The 16,028-nt window shown below is 44.1% G+C and overlaps 2 protein-coding genes across 6 annotated transcripts in view; one reads left to right on the forward strand and one right to left on the reverse strand.

Moving 5' to 3' along the window:
• The window catches only part of LOC147019407 (uncharacterized), a 520,827-nt gene that overhangs the window by 487,508 nt on the left and 17,291 nt on the right, over positions 1–16,028 (forward strand). The gene's annotated exons all lie outside the window — the stretch shown is intronic.
• Positions 1–16,028, reverse strand: part of LOC147019415 (ribosomal protein S6 kinase alpha-5-like) — a 72,394-nt gene that overhangs the window by 44,948 nt on the left and 11,418 nt on the right. For all 4 annotated transcript variants that reach the window (XM_085893859.1, XM_085893858.1, XM_085893857.1 and 1 more), the window contains 4 exons: positions 11,352–11,570; positions 10,298–10,413; positions 9,738–9,845; positions 1,776–1,859 (listed from right to left, as the gene is read on the reverse strand). In XM_085893859.1, the coding sequence (XP_085749985.1) occupies positions 1,776–1,859; positions 9,738–9,845; positions 10,298–10,413; positions 11,352–11,570 (527 nt within the window). The remainder of the gene's footprint in view (positions 1–1,775; positions 1,860–9,737; positions 9,846–10,297; positions 10,414–11,351; positions 11,571–16,028) is intronic.

The following is a 16,028-nucleotide window of genomic DNA, read 5'->3' on the forward strand; positions in this document are numbered from 1 at the left end:
TCCAGGGCGTTGGAGTGTGGTCGCTATATGCAAATTCATGGATCAAAAAGCATTCACGCCCACTTTTCCTCGGTCCAATGGGGAGCCAGTTAGAGGTGAAGGGTCGGAGGTAAAGGGTCGAAGGTGAAGGAGCGAAGCCACGGGGCATATAAACGGCTGCGTTCGTCAGTCAAAGCAGTTCGCTCGCAGTTGGGAGTTCGCGGAGCCAGTGAAGAGTTGGGACGAGTCAAGAGAGGAGACGGAGAGGGCGATCGGACGAAGCTGTGGAGAGGCGGCGGCGGCGAAGGCGGTTGAGGGGGTGCTCGCGTCGGAGTCGGGGAGCTGCGGAGGGAGAGGCCGGCGGCGCGACCGAGGTCGTGGTGGAGACGCTCGTCGCGGGACCCGAGACAGGGAGATATCCTCCTTTCCCCCGAGCATCAACAACCCCCTCCTGTTTCCCCCCGCGCTGAGATAGTGCGACAAGGGGGCCCCTTTCCCACCCCCTACCAGACACTGTCCGCGAGGCCCGCGGAGTTGGGGCGCCACCGCCACTTTGCGTCTCATCATCAGACGGGTAGGCCCGACGCGGTCTCGGCCCCAGGCCCGCCTCATCCTTGAGGGTGGTCCTTTTCTTTTGCTTTGGGTATATGTGTTGTCGGCGCCGTCTGTGAAGTAAAATTGTATAAGTGTTGCCGTGTGCTCGGTAGTCGGATAGCTCTGCATTGTCTTCTTCTTTTATATTTGCTTTTTGTGTAATATTGTGTGTTTCTTCTCCTTTTACATTTGCTTTTGGTGTAATTGTATATGTGTGCTTTCCGTGTGCCATCGCGAAATAAATGTGAATTATGTTGAACTGTTTTCCCGTTTCGCTTCGTCTTTTCTTTCATTGAATCTCCATCTTACTTCACGTAAAGGGTTGGTAGTGGGCTGAATACGCCCGATAATTAATCGAACCGTCGGGGCCGACGATAACACCGCTCGGTTATCCCGATAGTACGGAACGGGACGCTTAAGTGGCCCGTGTCCGAAGTCGACCTGCGGCGAGGTGCGATCGCCCGGTCTACCCTCCGTGTGGGTACTTAGGTAGGTCGAATTTGGCGAGCAACCCTATCCCACGCGGGGGGCCGATTGGCATGATCGTGGGTGAGGCCGAAAGGTCCACCCGTGACTGGTTCCCGGCGTTAGTCCGAGAGGGTCACGACTGGATTGTCCGTCCGGTGGGCGACGTGCCGCGATTCGAGTTACGTGGCCGTTCGCATGCCGGGGGGCGCGAATCCGCAACAATATATATATATATATATATACACATATATATATATATATATATATGTATATATATATATATATATATATATATATATATATTTATATATATATATATATAAGTTGGGGGCCAAATCATCCCCATTCTTCCCTGCTGCTCAGATTTGTCAAGGCAGTGCTGTCACGGTCAGTGTCGATCAGTCCCCATGGACCGGCCCTTTCCCTCTCTCACTCTCACTCTCTAACTCTGTTGTGGCCCTGATTTTCTGAAGGCAGGGGTAAACCATCCTGGATGTGGGGGGGGGATCTCTGGATCTCTCCTGGGAGATCAATCGTCTGATTGAGTTCTACCACACCAAAGATCCTTTTAGCCAAGTTTTGGCACAATAATCCCATCAGCAGTTTCGGAAAATAAGTTGCTACTGTTTGTGGACGGACTGACTGACAGACTTTGTGTCATCCCATAAGCTCACTCGAACCATCCATGCTCCAGGCGAGCTGGAAAAAAAAACCCACAAAAAATGGATTCGTACCTTGCCATGTCCTGTGTTCCCACCTTTCACAATCTCAGGTGCCATGTACTCGATGGTTCCGCAGAAGGAGAATGCTCGTTCATTCTGGAGAAATATTCACAACACTTTAAAACTGAAGCAGATGATCCATTTGACAGTGGATTGGGGTATAAAGCAATGCAGTGTTTGTTACAATTGGATTATTATCACAAACTAGATCATGGTCATTAAAATATACACACAATATATATCCAAATTCAAATATTTATTCATTCAATAATGGAAATTTTACTTGGTTGAATTGCTCTCCATACAATTTTTGGACAAATAATAATAAAATAAAATAAAAACACGAATACTTTGAATACAAAACAAATTAAAAAAAGACATAAAATGTAACAGCCCCCATTGTTTTAGTAATTTTGCTGCATGGAATTAAATGGCGAGCCCTTATTTATGTACAAATAAAATGGCCGTCAGTCTACCAGTGGGCTATCTTTGATCAGATCGCAAAACAAAGTGAGATGCACGTGTATGCCATCATGTACGGTGCTTGTGCCACGTTTGAACAAAATCGGACCATGCATGTCTGAGATATGGCTGTGGACATATGCACAGACACGAAAATTGAGACCAAAGACTTTAGCCCCGTTTCAGATAAAGTCCAATGGGGGCGAATAAAATCACAAATACATATCACAGAAGAAATTAGAATAACACTTGGGAGAGCGCACACCTCCGCCAGGCTTAACACTTTAAGTTTTGCATCCCACGGAAAGGCTGGATCAGGATTCGGAACTCCAAAACATAATTGCCTTGTGCTTGTCATCTACCAAACTCATCCACCAAGTTTCGTCCGAATCCGTCCACACCGATTTGAGATATCCATCCACACACTGAGAGGGGAGAGAGAGACCGGGAGGGGGAGAGAGAGACCGGGAGGGGGAGAGAGAGACCGGGAGGGGGAGAGAGAGACCGGGAGGGGAAGAGAGAGACGGGGGGGGGGAGAGAGAGGCGGGGGGGGGGAGAGAGAGACCGGGAGGGGGAGAGAGAGACCGGGAGGGGGAGAGAGAGATCGAGAGGGGGAGAGAGAGATCGAGAGGGGGAGAGAGAGACCGAGAGGGGGAGAGAGAGACCGAGAGGGGGATAGAGAGACCGAGAGGGGGATAGAGAGACCGAGAGGGGGAGAGAGAGATCGAGAGGGGGAGAGAGAGACCGAGAGGGGGAGAGAGAGTGAGAGAGAGAGCGAGAGAGAGCGAGAGAGCGAGAGTGCGAGAGTGCGAGAGTGCGAGAGAGAGCGAGAGTGCGAGAGAGAGCGAGAGTGCGAGAGAGAGCGAGAGTGCGAGAGAGAGCGAGAGTGCGAGGGAGCGAGAGGGAGTGAGAGAGCGAGAGAGAGCGAGGGAGAGCGAGGGAGCGAGAGGGAGTGAGAGAGCGAGAGAGAGAAGATATCTTAAGGAAAAAAAAAAGGAAGTTTTAGCCTCTAATCAACTGCTTCGAACAAGACTGAATAAAAACTCAAATAGAGCAAAGAACAAATGAATTAAGATAGCAATTAATCCTACATCTGGGCTGTAATCGCTCTCCAGAGTTGCATCCCTCCAATGGTAATATTGGTGTGGAAGGTGGTTGCGATTAACCAATTACACTCTTACCCATTTTAATTTGTGTCAAGAATAAAACGTCGTGGTGAGAGCACACAACCCTGTGGAGATCCAGTATTTGTTGGCAATGATCATGAGAGGATGTCAGAAACTGACTGACACCTGATGGATCCTGTTCTGAAGAGAAATCACGATTCCAAAGTAAAAGCATCGAATCGACATCAACAAGTTTAAATGGTTGCACGGTATTAAACGCTGATGAGACATCAGCAAAGATTGCATGAACGTAACAACCAACCTTATCCATGTGCTGTTGGATTGTGTGGATTCGAGCCAGGATAGCATCATCCACAGATTTATTTACCGAATATGTGAACTGCAACTGGTTGATACATTGAACAACACGATCCAAAAAATGCTTTGACATGATACGTTCAAAGCACTTCATGAGTACCGATGTGAGAGCTAGTGGCCGGAAATCATTCAATTGGGCAGGCCTCAATTTCTTGGCCACCACAATGAGAATTGCTGATTTCCAGCAACAAGGAACAACACATGGATATGAAGCGATTTCTGGAACAGCAAAGAGAATTGCCAACTCATGAGCACATTGTTGAATAATTTTTCCACTAATCTTATCAAGGTCACAGTCTTGCTTTCTGCAGGTTCAATTGCTCAAACTACATCTCTACTTCCCATTCATCAATGTTAACAGGGGATGTCTCTAATTTGAGAAGTGAAGCATGATTTATAATCATGCGTTACTTAAGGTGCTCTCACACCTTGACGATTTAGCCAGCAATGGCAACGTATAAAAATGTATGTAAAACGTTGGCGTACGCTGAAATTTTGGTGTTTTTTTTAAAGTTTTGGTCGTATTCATAATGTGTTGGTCGTATGCATAACATGTTAGGAACGGGCACAGAACGTTTCGTTGTCTTATAGATAACTTATACCAACGAATGCTTAGCCTGTTGTCGGCGTTCACAACCTATGCCCAACGATAGTTTAACTTAGGCATAGCGCTGCATGTGTCGCCAACGAACTCGTGGCGTAGCCTGTTAAAAACCTGCCGCACGCGATTTAAATCATAACCGCCTGAGAATTGAAAGTGTCAACATCGCAGTCACACCTTGTCGATTTAGCCAGCGTATGCCGACCTATGAAAAATTTGCCGAACCAAGCTGGCACACGTGGAATATGTTATGGGTAAGTTGTGTATACGTTAAGAGCACGCTGAAAAACGATGAAGTATGCTGTCATATTTCGTGGTACGTTTAGTACGTGGTGAAATTTCAAGCATACTGAAAATTGTGCGATGTACGCGCCGTATGGCTCACATGTTCCGCTACGCTGGGAATCAGCTGTAGGCACGATATGCGATCGTTGACACACGTCGACACAAGTTCCTTGTAAGTTACTCATAAGTCGAAACACGTCGAGTTAATGTTTAGCAAACCCGAAACTTATTTTCTCCATCAAGGCACATTTTCTTTTTTTTCTCCTTGGCTACGTGAAGGCACGTGACAAAATATCTGAAGTTGTTGTTTTTTTTTGTTTTTTTTTTTTAGTCTATCACGAATTTTAAAATATATTCGGACATTTGCTTTTCAGTTTCGACGTCGACGTGACAATATCCTCGAACAGAAAATATTCACAGAGGAGGAACTAAGAATAAGACATGAGCAAACTGAAGAGGCAATCGGACGTGACGTAACGTAACAGCACGTGACGAAATATCGGAAGTTATTGTTGTTGTTTTTTTAATGCTGCCAATACACCATTATACGGAAGCTGTAAATTAGGAACACGTTCAGCAAGTTCTGTGGTCGTCCGGAAGACGTCAATCAAATACGTTTCCATACGTCAATATGCGTTGGAGGTACGTTACACATAGGTTCAAAGCACGTTACTCATAGGTTAGAAATAAGTTTTGGGTAAGCTAAACATTACCTCGACGTGTTTCGACTTATGAATAACTTACAAGTAACGTGCCTTGACGTGTGTCAACGATCACATAACGTGCCTCGACGTGTGTGCAACGATCGTGTAACGTGCCTACAACACGTTACTCATAGGTTATAAATAAGTTTCGGGTACGCTAATCATTACCTCGACGTGTTTCGACTTATGAGTAACTTACAAGTGTCGACATGTGTCAACGATCGCATAACGTGCCTACAACTTTTGGCCAGCGTAGCGGAACGTGTGAGTCATACGCTGGCATACGTCGTAAAATTTCAAGCATGCTAAAATTTGAGGACAACTGCAAAGTACAACGATGAAAGCCAGCGTACTACGACGTACGGCAGTGTTTTTCTGCGTGCTCTTAACGTATACAAAACTTACCCATAACGTATTCGACGTGTGCCAGCGTTTTAGACAAATTTTTCATAAGTCGGCATACGCTGGCTAAATCGTCAAGGTGTGACAGCACCTTTGAATTGATCACTCAAACCAGCAGAAGAATATATTGAAGTCATTCACAACTTCACGAGGATTATCCTTAACCCAAATAGGTCGGTCAGTGTCTGTGTGTCTGTCTGTCTCTCTCATATAAAAGCTGTAATTTTCTTCTTGTTCTGCAACTAAAAATGTTGTCTCGCTGTCTCCTCCCGACTCACACCACTCCCTTTCTGTCTGCGCCTGAGTCGAGGCTCCTCAACTCCCAGGTCATTTCTTGTTGTACCCACGAACGTTGATCAATGGAGGTGGCTCGAGATACCACACTGTCCTCGAGCTGTTGTATTACACAGCGATCATATGTAATGTGGAACACGGTGGGTAATAAAGGAACCAAAACAGATGCAGCAGTCACAAGTTTCATGAACACTTCCATGAATGTACACTGACTTCTATAGAAACAACAACAACAAAGAACGCCAATGAATCTGAGACTTGCATGAAAAAAAAATAAAAGCAGAGCAATGTAAAAGCCATGTCGCTGCTGAGCAGTGCCAAAATGAGGAAGAGGAGGCCTTAGAATTGTAGAACTCTGTATTCAAATTTATTTGTATACATAGTGAAGGCTTGTGGAAGAGCTAATGCGAGTACAGTGAATGGATCAGAACACAACAGGGCAGAAGGAAGAGCAGAGAGGGGGAAAACAGCAACAGCAGAGCTGAAGGCCAAGACATAGGGAGGAAGACAAACAATGGGTGTACGGAGCAAAAGGGGCAGGAGAGGATGCATGCGGTGGACAACATGGATAGAGAAGGAAACTCTCAGAAGGGAAAACTGGAAATTTGGAAGGAGGAAGAATTGGGGTGGGTTTAACGAGGGTAGAAAAGATCATGGTTTTGCACTGGGGATGATCTGAGATGGTGGTGAACAGCTGTCTTGAAGACCTGGAGGGATGAATGTGATTGAAGAAGATGTGGAAGTTGGTTCCACAGCTGGGGAAAAAAACCACAACAAATGAGTGGAGGTGAGCAGTGATGCTAGATTTCGGTAGTTTCCCCAGAAGGGGACTGATGGTGGACCATATGAGCCCTGCAGAAACCTAGAGAAGGGGGGGGGGGGGGACAAAGCATGGAAAGAGCAGTAGGTGCAAGACCAGGAAGGAGGCGGTGGAAGGCAGAGAGACCACCAACCTGTCTGTGACGGTGAAGTGTCAGGCCCATAGACTCAACTTCATGGTGGGACATTCCAATTATCTTGAAGGCCTTGGTTTCAGGGGTGTCAAGCTGGGCAAGATGTGATGCAGGGCAGCCAGCCCAGAGGGGAGAGCAGTACTCCATCAAACTGTGGATGAAGGCCTTGTAGGTAGATAGGAGTTCAGGTGTGCCAAGGAAGGACTTTGTATGATGGAGGACACCTAATCGGTGGCTGGCTTTGGAGGCCAACTTTGAAATGTGGTTTGCCCAAGAAAGTTTAGGCTCTTTTATTGCAACTCAGAGAACATTCAGGAGGGAATTTCCATGCAGAAATGCCCCGTATCATAACACCAAGCTCTCTTCGTCAGAAAATTTTATGAAAATGGAAGTGTTTGGCCATCGAAGCATGTGAGACATCGTACAGTGAGGACACAAGAGACGATCGTCTGCCAGAGCTGCAGCAATTGCCTCAAGTCCGAAGAGGACAATGCAACATCTTTCAGCAGAAAGTGTGGTTGGGCCAAGAAATCTCAGACGTATAGAACATGAAGACCTTCACCAATGGACATACCAAATCCAGGTTCAGAAACGTGACAATGCCGATTTTGGAAAGAGTCAGAATTTTTGTTGTTGGTTACTTGACAGATGTTTAAAACCCCCATCATGATTGGTGCCCAAACAGGTTTAAAACTCCAACAGGATTGGTGCCAAAACCGGTATAAAACCCCATCATGATTGGTGCCCAAACAGGTTTAAAACCCCATCAGGATTGGTGCCCAAACAGGTTTAAAACCCCTATCATGATTGGTGCCCAAACAGGTTTAAAACCCCATGATTGGTGCCAAAACCGGTATTAAACCCCATCATGACTGTTGCCCAAACAGGTTCAAAACCTCTATCATGATGGGTGCCCGAACAGGTTTAAAACTCCAACAGGATTGGTGCCAAAACCGGTATAAAACCCCATCATGATTGGTGCCCAAACAGGTATAAAACCCCATCATGATTGGTGCCCAAACAGGTTTAAAACCCCATCAGGATTGGTGCCAAAACCGGTATAAAACCCCATCATGATTGGTGCCCAAACAGGTATAAAACCCCATCATGATTGGTGCCCAAACAGGTTTAAAACCCCATCAGGATTGGTGCCTAAACAGGTATAAAACCCCATCATGATTGGTGCCCAAACAGGTTTAAAACCCCATCAGGATTGGTGCCAAAACCGGTATAAAACCCCATCATGACTGTTGCCCAAACAGGTATAAAACCCCATCATGATTGGTGCCCAAACAGGTTTAAAACCCCATCAGGATTGGTGCCCAAACAGGTATAAAACCCCATCATGATTGGTGCCCAAACAGGTTTAAAACCACATCAGGATTGGTGCCCAAACAGGTTTAAAACCCCATCAGGATTGGTGCCCAAACAGGTTTAAAACCCCATCAGGATTGGTGCCCAAACAGGTATAAAACCCCATCATGATTGGTGCCCAAACAGGTTTAAAACCACATCAGGATTGGTGCCCAAACAGGTTTAAAACCCCATCATGATGTTGCCGGCACAAGAAGCTAAATCTGACACAGAACACGCCCCAGGTGAAGTTCAAATACCAAACTCTGCATCTCTTCCAAAACGGCAGCAAATCAAAAGACAAGTGAAAGGGAAACAACAAGGACTGATGACAGTAACCTGGTGTGCATTTTTGGTTCATCTTCATTAACTTTATGGTGTTGTAAAATCTGTCAACATAATGGTAACCAAGAATAGCCTGATATGCGTTTGCCTTTTCTGGCACAATAAGCTAATCATTTGGCTGCCTCGAGTTATCCAAAGGGTTTTGTTTACTCACAGTCATACAAGTCAAATATAGATATAGTGGTGTCTCAAGGCCTTGATATCTCTTCAAAGTTTCTTTTTTTAATCAAACTCGTCCTTCTTTTGTTCAAGCAAATGATATTACTCACACCTGCCATTTATTGTCACTGTTTCATGGGCACAGAAGCTTGCACTCAGTATACTCACAGCTTTGAGTGTTATAAGCCATTAAGCTAGCCACTCGGCATGCTCATAGCTTCGAGTGTTACAAGCTAGCTACTCCGTATGTTCATAGCTTTGAGTTTTACAAGCTAGCGACTCGATATGTTCATAAGCTTTGAGTGTTACAAGCTGGCCACTTTGTGTGATAATTGCTTGGAGGGTGACAACCTAGCGACTCGTTGTGCTAATTGGTTGGAGTGTGACAAGCTCGCGACTCAGTGTGTTAATTGGATGGAGTGTGACAAGCTAGCGACTCGGTGTGCTAATTTCTTGGAGTGTGCCAGCTCGCGACTCGGTGTGCTAATTGGTTGGAGTGTGACAACATAGCGACTCGGTGTGCTAATTGGTTGGAGTGTGACAAGCCAGCAACTCAGTGTGCTAATTGGAGTGTGCCAGCTAGCGACTCGGTGTGCTAATTGGTTGGAGTGTGACCAGCTTGCGACTCGTGCTAATTGCCGGAAGTGTTACAAGTCAGCCACTCCACGTGATAATTGCTGGAAGTGTTACAAGCTCGCCACAGTGTGTGCTGATTGGTTTGAGAATTACAAGCTTGCGACTCGGTGTGCTAATGTGTTTGAGCATTACAAGTTAGCCACAGTGTGTGCTGATCGGTTTGAATGCTCCATGCTGGCATCTTAGTGTTACAAGATAATCAGACAGCAATGTGATCATGATGTTGCTTGCACTCCAGATTTGAAGCTCCGAAGCAGAGACAGCTCCTCGTCGAGAATCTACGGCCCAGCATTTACCCCCTCGGTGACAAACTCCTTGCTGAGTCCAAAGTCCGTGAGGACAACGTGCCCGTCACCATCGAGCAGGATGTTCTCCAGCTTTATGTCCCTGTAGATGATTCCAAGCTGCAATGGACACGACAGAATGACAAACAAAGAAACTTGTGGTATACCACGCACTGTTTTCGATTGAAACCCCCATTTGCATTATAAATGTATGACTCCAATCCTGTAATATCTTCTTCATTAACTATGTCTCAATTCCTTTCAGCTTTCTGTTAAAAAAAAAACCCTCGATCAAGTTTTCCTCCTAATTATAGACAAAAATTGTTCCTCCACTCTTTGGAAGCATATTCTGCTCCTCAGAGTACATGAAGGGCATTGAAAACAAAGCAAAAGCTTAACTCATCAAAATGAAAGTCTCCTCAAGGGTTTCTCACAATTCTGCTCTCATCTGTATTACATAAGCTCTGAAAACACACAGCACATGTGTGCATTTCCCTGCACGTGCACAGTTGGTCTGCACGGCAGTGAACGATAACGGGCGTAGATACTGGCGCGTGCAGCCGTGCGTTCACCTTGTGCAAATGCTCGAGGGCAAGGGCGATTGCGGCAATGTAGATTCGCACCTCGTCCTCGGTGAAGTGCTCACGTTGGTACAAATGTGTGAATAACTCCCCTCCACTCACATAATCTGGAAGCAAAGGGGAAGTCGTTGCTATTTTTGAAACGTCATGATGGATGGGAATTTATAGGAATACACAGAAAAGGCATACGTCGAGATAATTACCTTGATTAACACAAATTATAATCAATAACCGTACACGAGGCTTCCTCTTTTGTTGGCATCTTCAGTTTTCAAGGTCAGAGACAGAAAGCTTTTAAACTGAGCAGCGCCTTCCCAAGTTGGAGGGCTCAAGGTGAAAAGATCGTCGTTCGACGGTATCAGGCTAAATGGTTCAAGCTCGCCCCAGATTTCACAGCTAACAGACAGACGAGTGACTCACAGCAACGGTGGTGACATGGTGACAGCATTTCCTACGCAATAACATCACATCGCATTCATAACATAACATCTAAAGTTTATACAACTGTGTATTACAAAAAGCTGTGTACATACAGGTCGTTTTGTTCTTCCAGTATTCATTCAATGTTTCTCCTTCCGTCTTCAGAAACCTTGCATTTGAATGTAACTTTGGCCTACTTTGAAAGCGGCCACGATGTGAAGTGAAGTTTTGGAGTACATGTCTTTTGGTAATAGTCGATCGTTGAATTCAAATCATCACCTTTTGCAGTCCCAGGTGTCCTTTGATTAACAGTTCGACTCGTGCTCAAAATCTATCGAGTATATCAACCTCGGTGACATCAAAATTGACAAGTTTGGGTTCATCTGTGCAATTATGGAAATACTTGAGCATGGATTCATAGCAGGTTGAGGAAGAAGAACATCAGGAAGAAAACACAAAGAAGAATAAAAATTATTTGTGGGAGGTGGAGAAGAGGGAGAATTATTTAAACATGTCAACTACATGAAGCAAGAATGGAAGAGAAAAACCAAGCTGTACACAAATTTGGATTCCAGAAATTCATGTCCAGACAAGCGAATCAAAATGATCCTTCGAGAACACACACCGAGGATGAGGTGAAGCTTTGTGTCCGTCTGAAAGGCGTAGTGTAGTGTCACGAGGAAGGGTGACTGGCGGATGTGCTCCAGGACTTGGCGCTCCGTGCGCGTGTGTTCTGCCGTCTTGGCCTTCTGCACAATCGAGGCCTTTTTCAGCACTTTCATGGCGTACAGCTTACTGGCATCGTGCCCACTCAATTTACGCACCAGAAAAACCTTCCCGTATGCTGCAGGCACATGGCAATTAGCCCTCACTCAAGGGTCACGTGCAGCATACTCATGTTCAAGCATCAAACAGGACTAGTGATACAGGAGGGTTCAGTGATTGATATTCTACCACTACACCAACCAATCCTACCCCTTCCCACACCCCCACTCCCACTTTCAAAACCTAAAGTTAACAAGAACAATACTTGCAAAATATTCCCCTTTAATAATAATAATAATAATATTAAAACTTTGAGAGTTCCATCAAGTTCTGTAGAGGGCAAAGGCTCTGCCTGTCAATATGACGGATGATGGACACTAAAGCATAGGGTGGAGTCATCAGCAAAAATACATGAAGGCCTTTCCAGAGAATAAGAGAGATCGTTCATAAAGATAAGGAACAGGACTGAATACAAGACACCGTCTTAGGGCAGTCCAGCCTTCATAAGGAGACGACATGAGATTACGAGTGCGGAAGAAGTCAGCAAGCCCTGATAGGTGGTAGCATGGATGCCGCTCTCGTTCATGATAAAGCTTGGCATCAAGATGTGTGATAAACTAAGGAAAAGATAAAAGCCACCCAACAAATTGCCAATCTAACAACCTGTGTCACAAGCAAACAGCCCTGCGGTCCAGCATTCGGGCATGGCAGATGGCAAGAAGTGGAAATATATCATGTTGAAGAAACTTTCTAAATGAGGACAGGTAATTGTACAAGTAATCATGTGGCCTCTCCAAAGTCGTCCGATTTAGCACGAGTTCCTGAGGTAAGGGTTTTTAACTGCAAACTTCGTGTGTTAATGTATGTTCACAAAGGAGCTGGAAATTAAAAAAAGGACAAACCACACTTACACTCGTTTCTTTTTCGTTGAATTGCAAATCAAAATTAATAATAATTTTCACACCAAATTGTCTGATAAACAAGATGCTTTTCTATTCCACGTTGTATGGATGCCTTTCTTGGACACAAACATTCCTCTGGGATCATTTAAATGTTGGTCTGATAAATGGAACATGTCCCTTCAATCCTGGAAAATCTCAGTCTCACCCTGTCGCTACGGAAGGATCGTCCAACGAACCTACCTATTTATTTCCTTGGTCGTCCATTGGAAGAGAGATTCAGTCTCTTGAACTTGTTGGCCCCACCTTCGGCCAATACCTCTCCTGGGCCAACAACATAGCAAAACTGGGCTCCAAAGGCAGCTGCAGACTGGCTATCGTCCATCAATCCAATTCTTTCCTTGGAAAATCAGAGCTAGGAAATCGACAAGGCCCTTGTCTGGAGCTCACTGGAGTACCAGCTGCCCTCCTCTTTGGGCTGGTACCACAGCATCAGATGTCTCTCCTGGAATAGCTGTCAACATTAATGGAATCTCTCGGGATGATGCCAAAGCACAAGTTCTGTTGCTTTCACATCGCAGGCAGGTGGGTGGTCTCTGTTTTTCTACTGTCTATACTCCTTTATAGCTCCCTCTGCTCTCTCTCTCTCCCACTCTTCCCTCCAGGGCTTCAAAAGCAGGCAGTGGACCACCACCGAGAGTCATCCACCACCCTGATGCATGATCTTTATTACCCCTGTTAACCCTTCCCAGCCCAACTATGTTGCTGGTTTCAGCAGTTCCTCCCCTTCTCTGTGTGTCTCTCTGTGTGTGTCTCTGTGTGTGTCTCTCTCTCTTGTTCTAGTTCATTCATTCCTTTGCTTGTTGTTACCCCAATGCTGCCCTGCTACCCCATTGTCAGTTCACCTTACTATTTTTCATTAGCCTTGGTCATGTAGAGGGAAAAACAAACAGTCGAGTTGTCGGTGAAATAATCAGAACAAAGAGAACCCTCACACACAGCACTGAACTTATCAACAGATTAAAAATGGATAATCAGACTTTTACCAAGATAGGAGGCTACAGTTAGCACATTAAACTATGTTGTTAAAGGTCACAAAACCACAACAAACAGAAATCATTATACTGTACAGTATACAATAAAAATGGCAAAAACATAGTTGATGAAGCATTCAAGAAAATACATTTTAAAACATAAAGTATTGAAGCAAGGTGGTAAAACAAATGGACATGCTGAGTTATGTAACGTGCAAGGTCAGGTGTGAACGATTTACTGGTAATGTAAAATAGTATACGTATTGTTTTATTAAGGAATGTGCAATGAGAGTTATGATTTGATAATACAAGGAAGGCAAACATTCATCACTGAGTATGTTAGTACTACATATGGAGGGATGATATGAGAAAAAGAAATGGCTGCCCATTCAAATGTGTACATAACGATACGATCATAAACTCCTAAAGAGTGAAGTCATAAGCATTTAAAAGCCATACCTTGTATTCGAGCATTTTCTGAACTACCAAGATTTTAAAATATGCCAAAATACATCACTAAAGTACAACAACAGATTGCTAAATCGCCAATTTCACTACTTCTGCTTCTTCCCCTATCAAAACAATGTAAAACTGTAGCCCGACCTACCTCAATAACTGCTGAAACCATGATGGTGATTCAAATGCGAGGAAGTTACTTTGTCTCTGGGCTAGTGCACGCAACCCAAAATTTAAAAATATATAAAACATTAATTGTTTTATTACGAAAAGAAATCTCACTTAAATGTGAACACAATTCAAAACAGCCCACAATCATGGGAGGGGGTGGGGTAATGGACACTGGACAGGACCATTCCAAAAGCGGTATATATCCAAACCATCACCCAAATCAACTGAAGCAAATATTAAAACAATTTATAATAACACAGATGGATTTAATCCATACCAAAATAACAAAATATATAAAACGTGGAAAATAAATAGAAAGCTCATAACCCGTGAAAATTGTCACCGCCATGAGCTCGAGGTCATGTGACCGTCGCGGATCAATGTGGTTTTGAACACATCCCAGATTGAAAAAGCTAAATAGATATTAAAATGACATTTTGTGTGGCAATAAACTCAAATCTGTTATGGGAGGGTTGTGGAAAGACGTTTCACAAGTATTTTTAAACGTTGATGAACAGGAATGGTGTAGTTTTACTCTGAAATATCACCGCAGTATCGCAGCTTCTCATTTCATGTTCATCACTTGAACCCTGTTAGTAAATGGATTTGTTTGTTGGTTGTGGGGAGGATTTATTTATGTGGGGAGAATTAACAAGCATATTTATGCTAACAGCCATGATTAACACCACCTTCTCGTCAGTTTGGCCGTGTTCAGCCAAAGGAAGTTTGACCCAAGTCTTTCATGAACCCAGCGATAACTAGACAGCATAGAGGCGATTGGACACGCATGCCTTGGGGAACATTTATGTGAAGTTTCCTCTCGATCTGTCAAGCTGTTCTGGAGAAGAAGATTTGTATAAGTTTTCGGGCAAATCCAATATGGCTGCCAAACCATGTGACCTATGACATCTGCAAAAAAAAAAAAATTGTGGACCATTTTATCCCAAAATGACCCTCAAAAATGTTCACACTGATTGGATGTAGTGTTGGACATATGCAATTATGACGTTATAACAAAGGCACCTATGACGTCATTAAAAAAAAATCACCCTTATTCCCCATGAGGAGTACTTGCCTTGTGCCAGGTTTAAATTTTTTCCTTGACGCAGTTTCAAAAACAGAGGTGCAGTTTTTCCGTTTTTTTTCCAACATGGCTACAACACCATGTGACCTATGACATCATAATTATCATTAAAACATTATACATGAGTAGTCGCACCAATGATGAAAATTTCATCTCAATCCGTCAAGCGGTTGTGGACAAAAACACGAAAGTTCTGTGCGGACAAACAGACCAGACAGACAGACAGAGACAAACAAACAAACCCAAATGTAATACCCTCTCCTTCGCGAGGGTAATAAACGGAAAAACCTTATCTTCGTAAACTTCCTTAAAATGCCCCGAGTTCTTCACACTTCCGAATAAATAATATTTGTTGTCGAATGTTATTGTGAAAAGGAAAGTGTAATAGTTACGATGATAAACTTTACTTTTGAAAACTATCTCACAAAAGGTAAAAAAAAAAAAAACACAATCGTTTTTCGTGATAAATTACATGCAAACGCATGATGGAAATCATCTTCACCCAGCATCGAGTGCGAAGCAAGATGGCATCCGGCAGCTACACCGGGCTCTGTGTTTGTGAATGGCAATGAGCATTCTATTTATTTTCAGTTGAGTGGTGGTAATCCACATCATAGACTGAGACAAAAGCCAGGATTGATGGAGGGGGAGGGGTAGAATGTACCTCAAGCCAAATTTAAGCACGTAGATGGATTTAGTCCACACCAAAACGTATCAAACATTAAGCATTTTATCACTTACAAAAAGAACAACAACCAAACAAGGTAGGAATGACACCACATAACGATACCACAAAACGACTCCACAATCCTCTTATGGATTGCCATCACGACATCTTTTGACATTTTACTTTTGTTGTGGCTTTACCCTCCAGTGCCGAAACCACAAAGGCC

This window comes from Eptatretus burgeri, chromosome 9 (assembly GCF_056783735.1).
Source record: "Eptatretus burgeri isolate ZD-2024b chromosome 9, Ebu_testis_v1, whole genome shotgun sequence".
Lineage (NCBI taxonomy): Eukaryota > Metazoa > Chordata > Myxini > Myxiniformes > Myxinidae > Eptatretus > Eptatretus burgeri.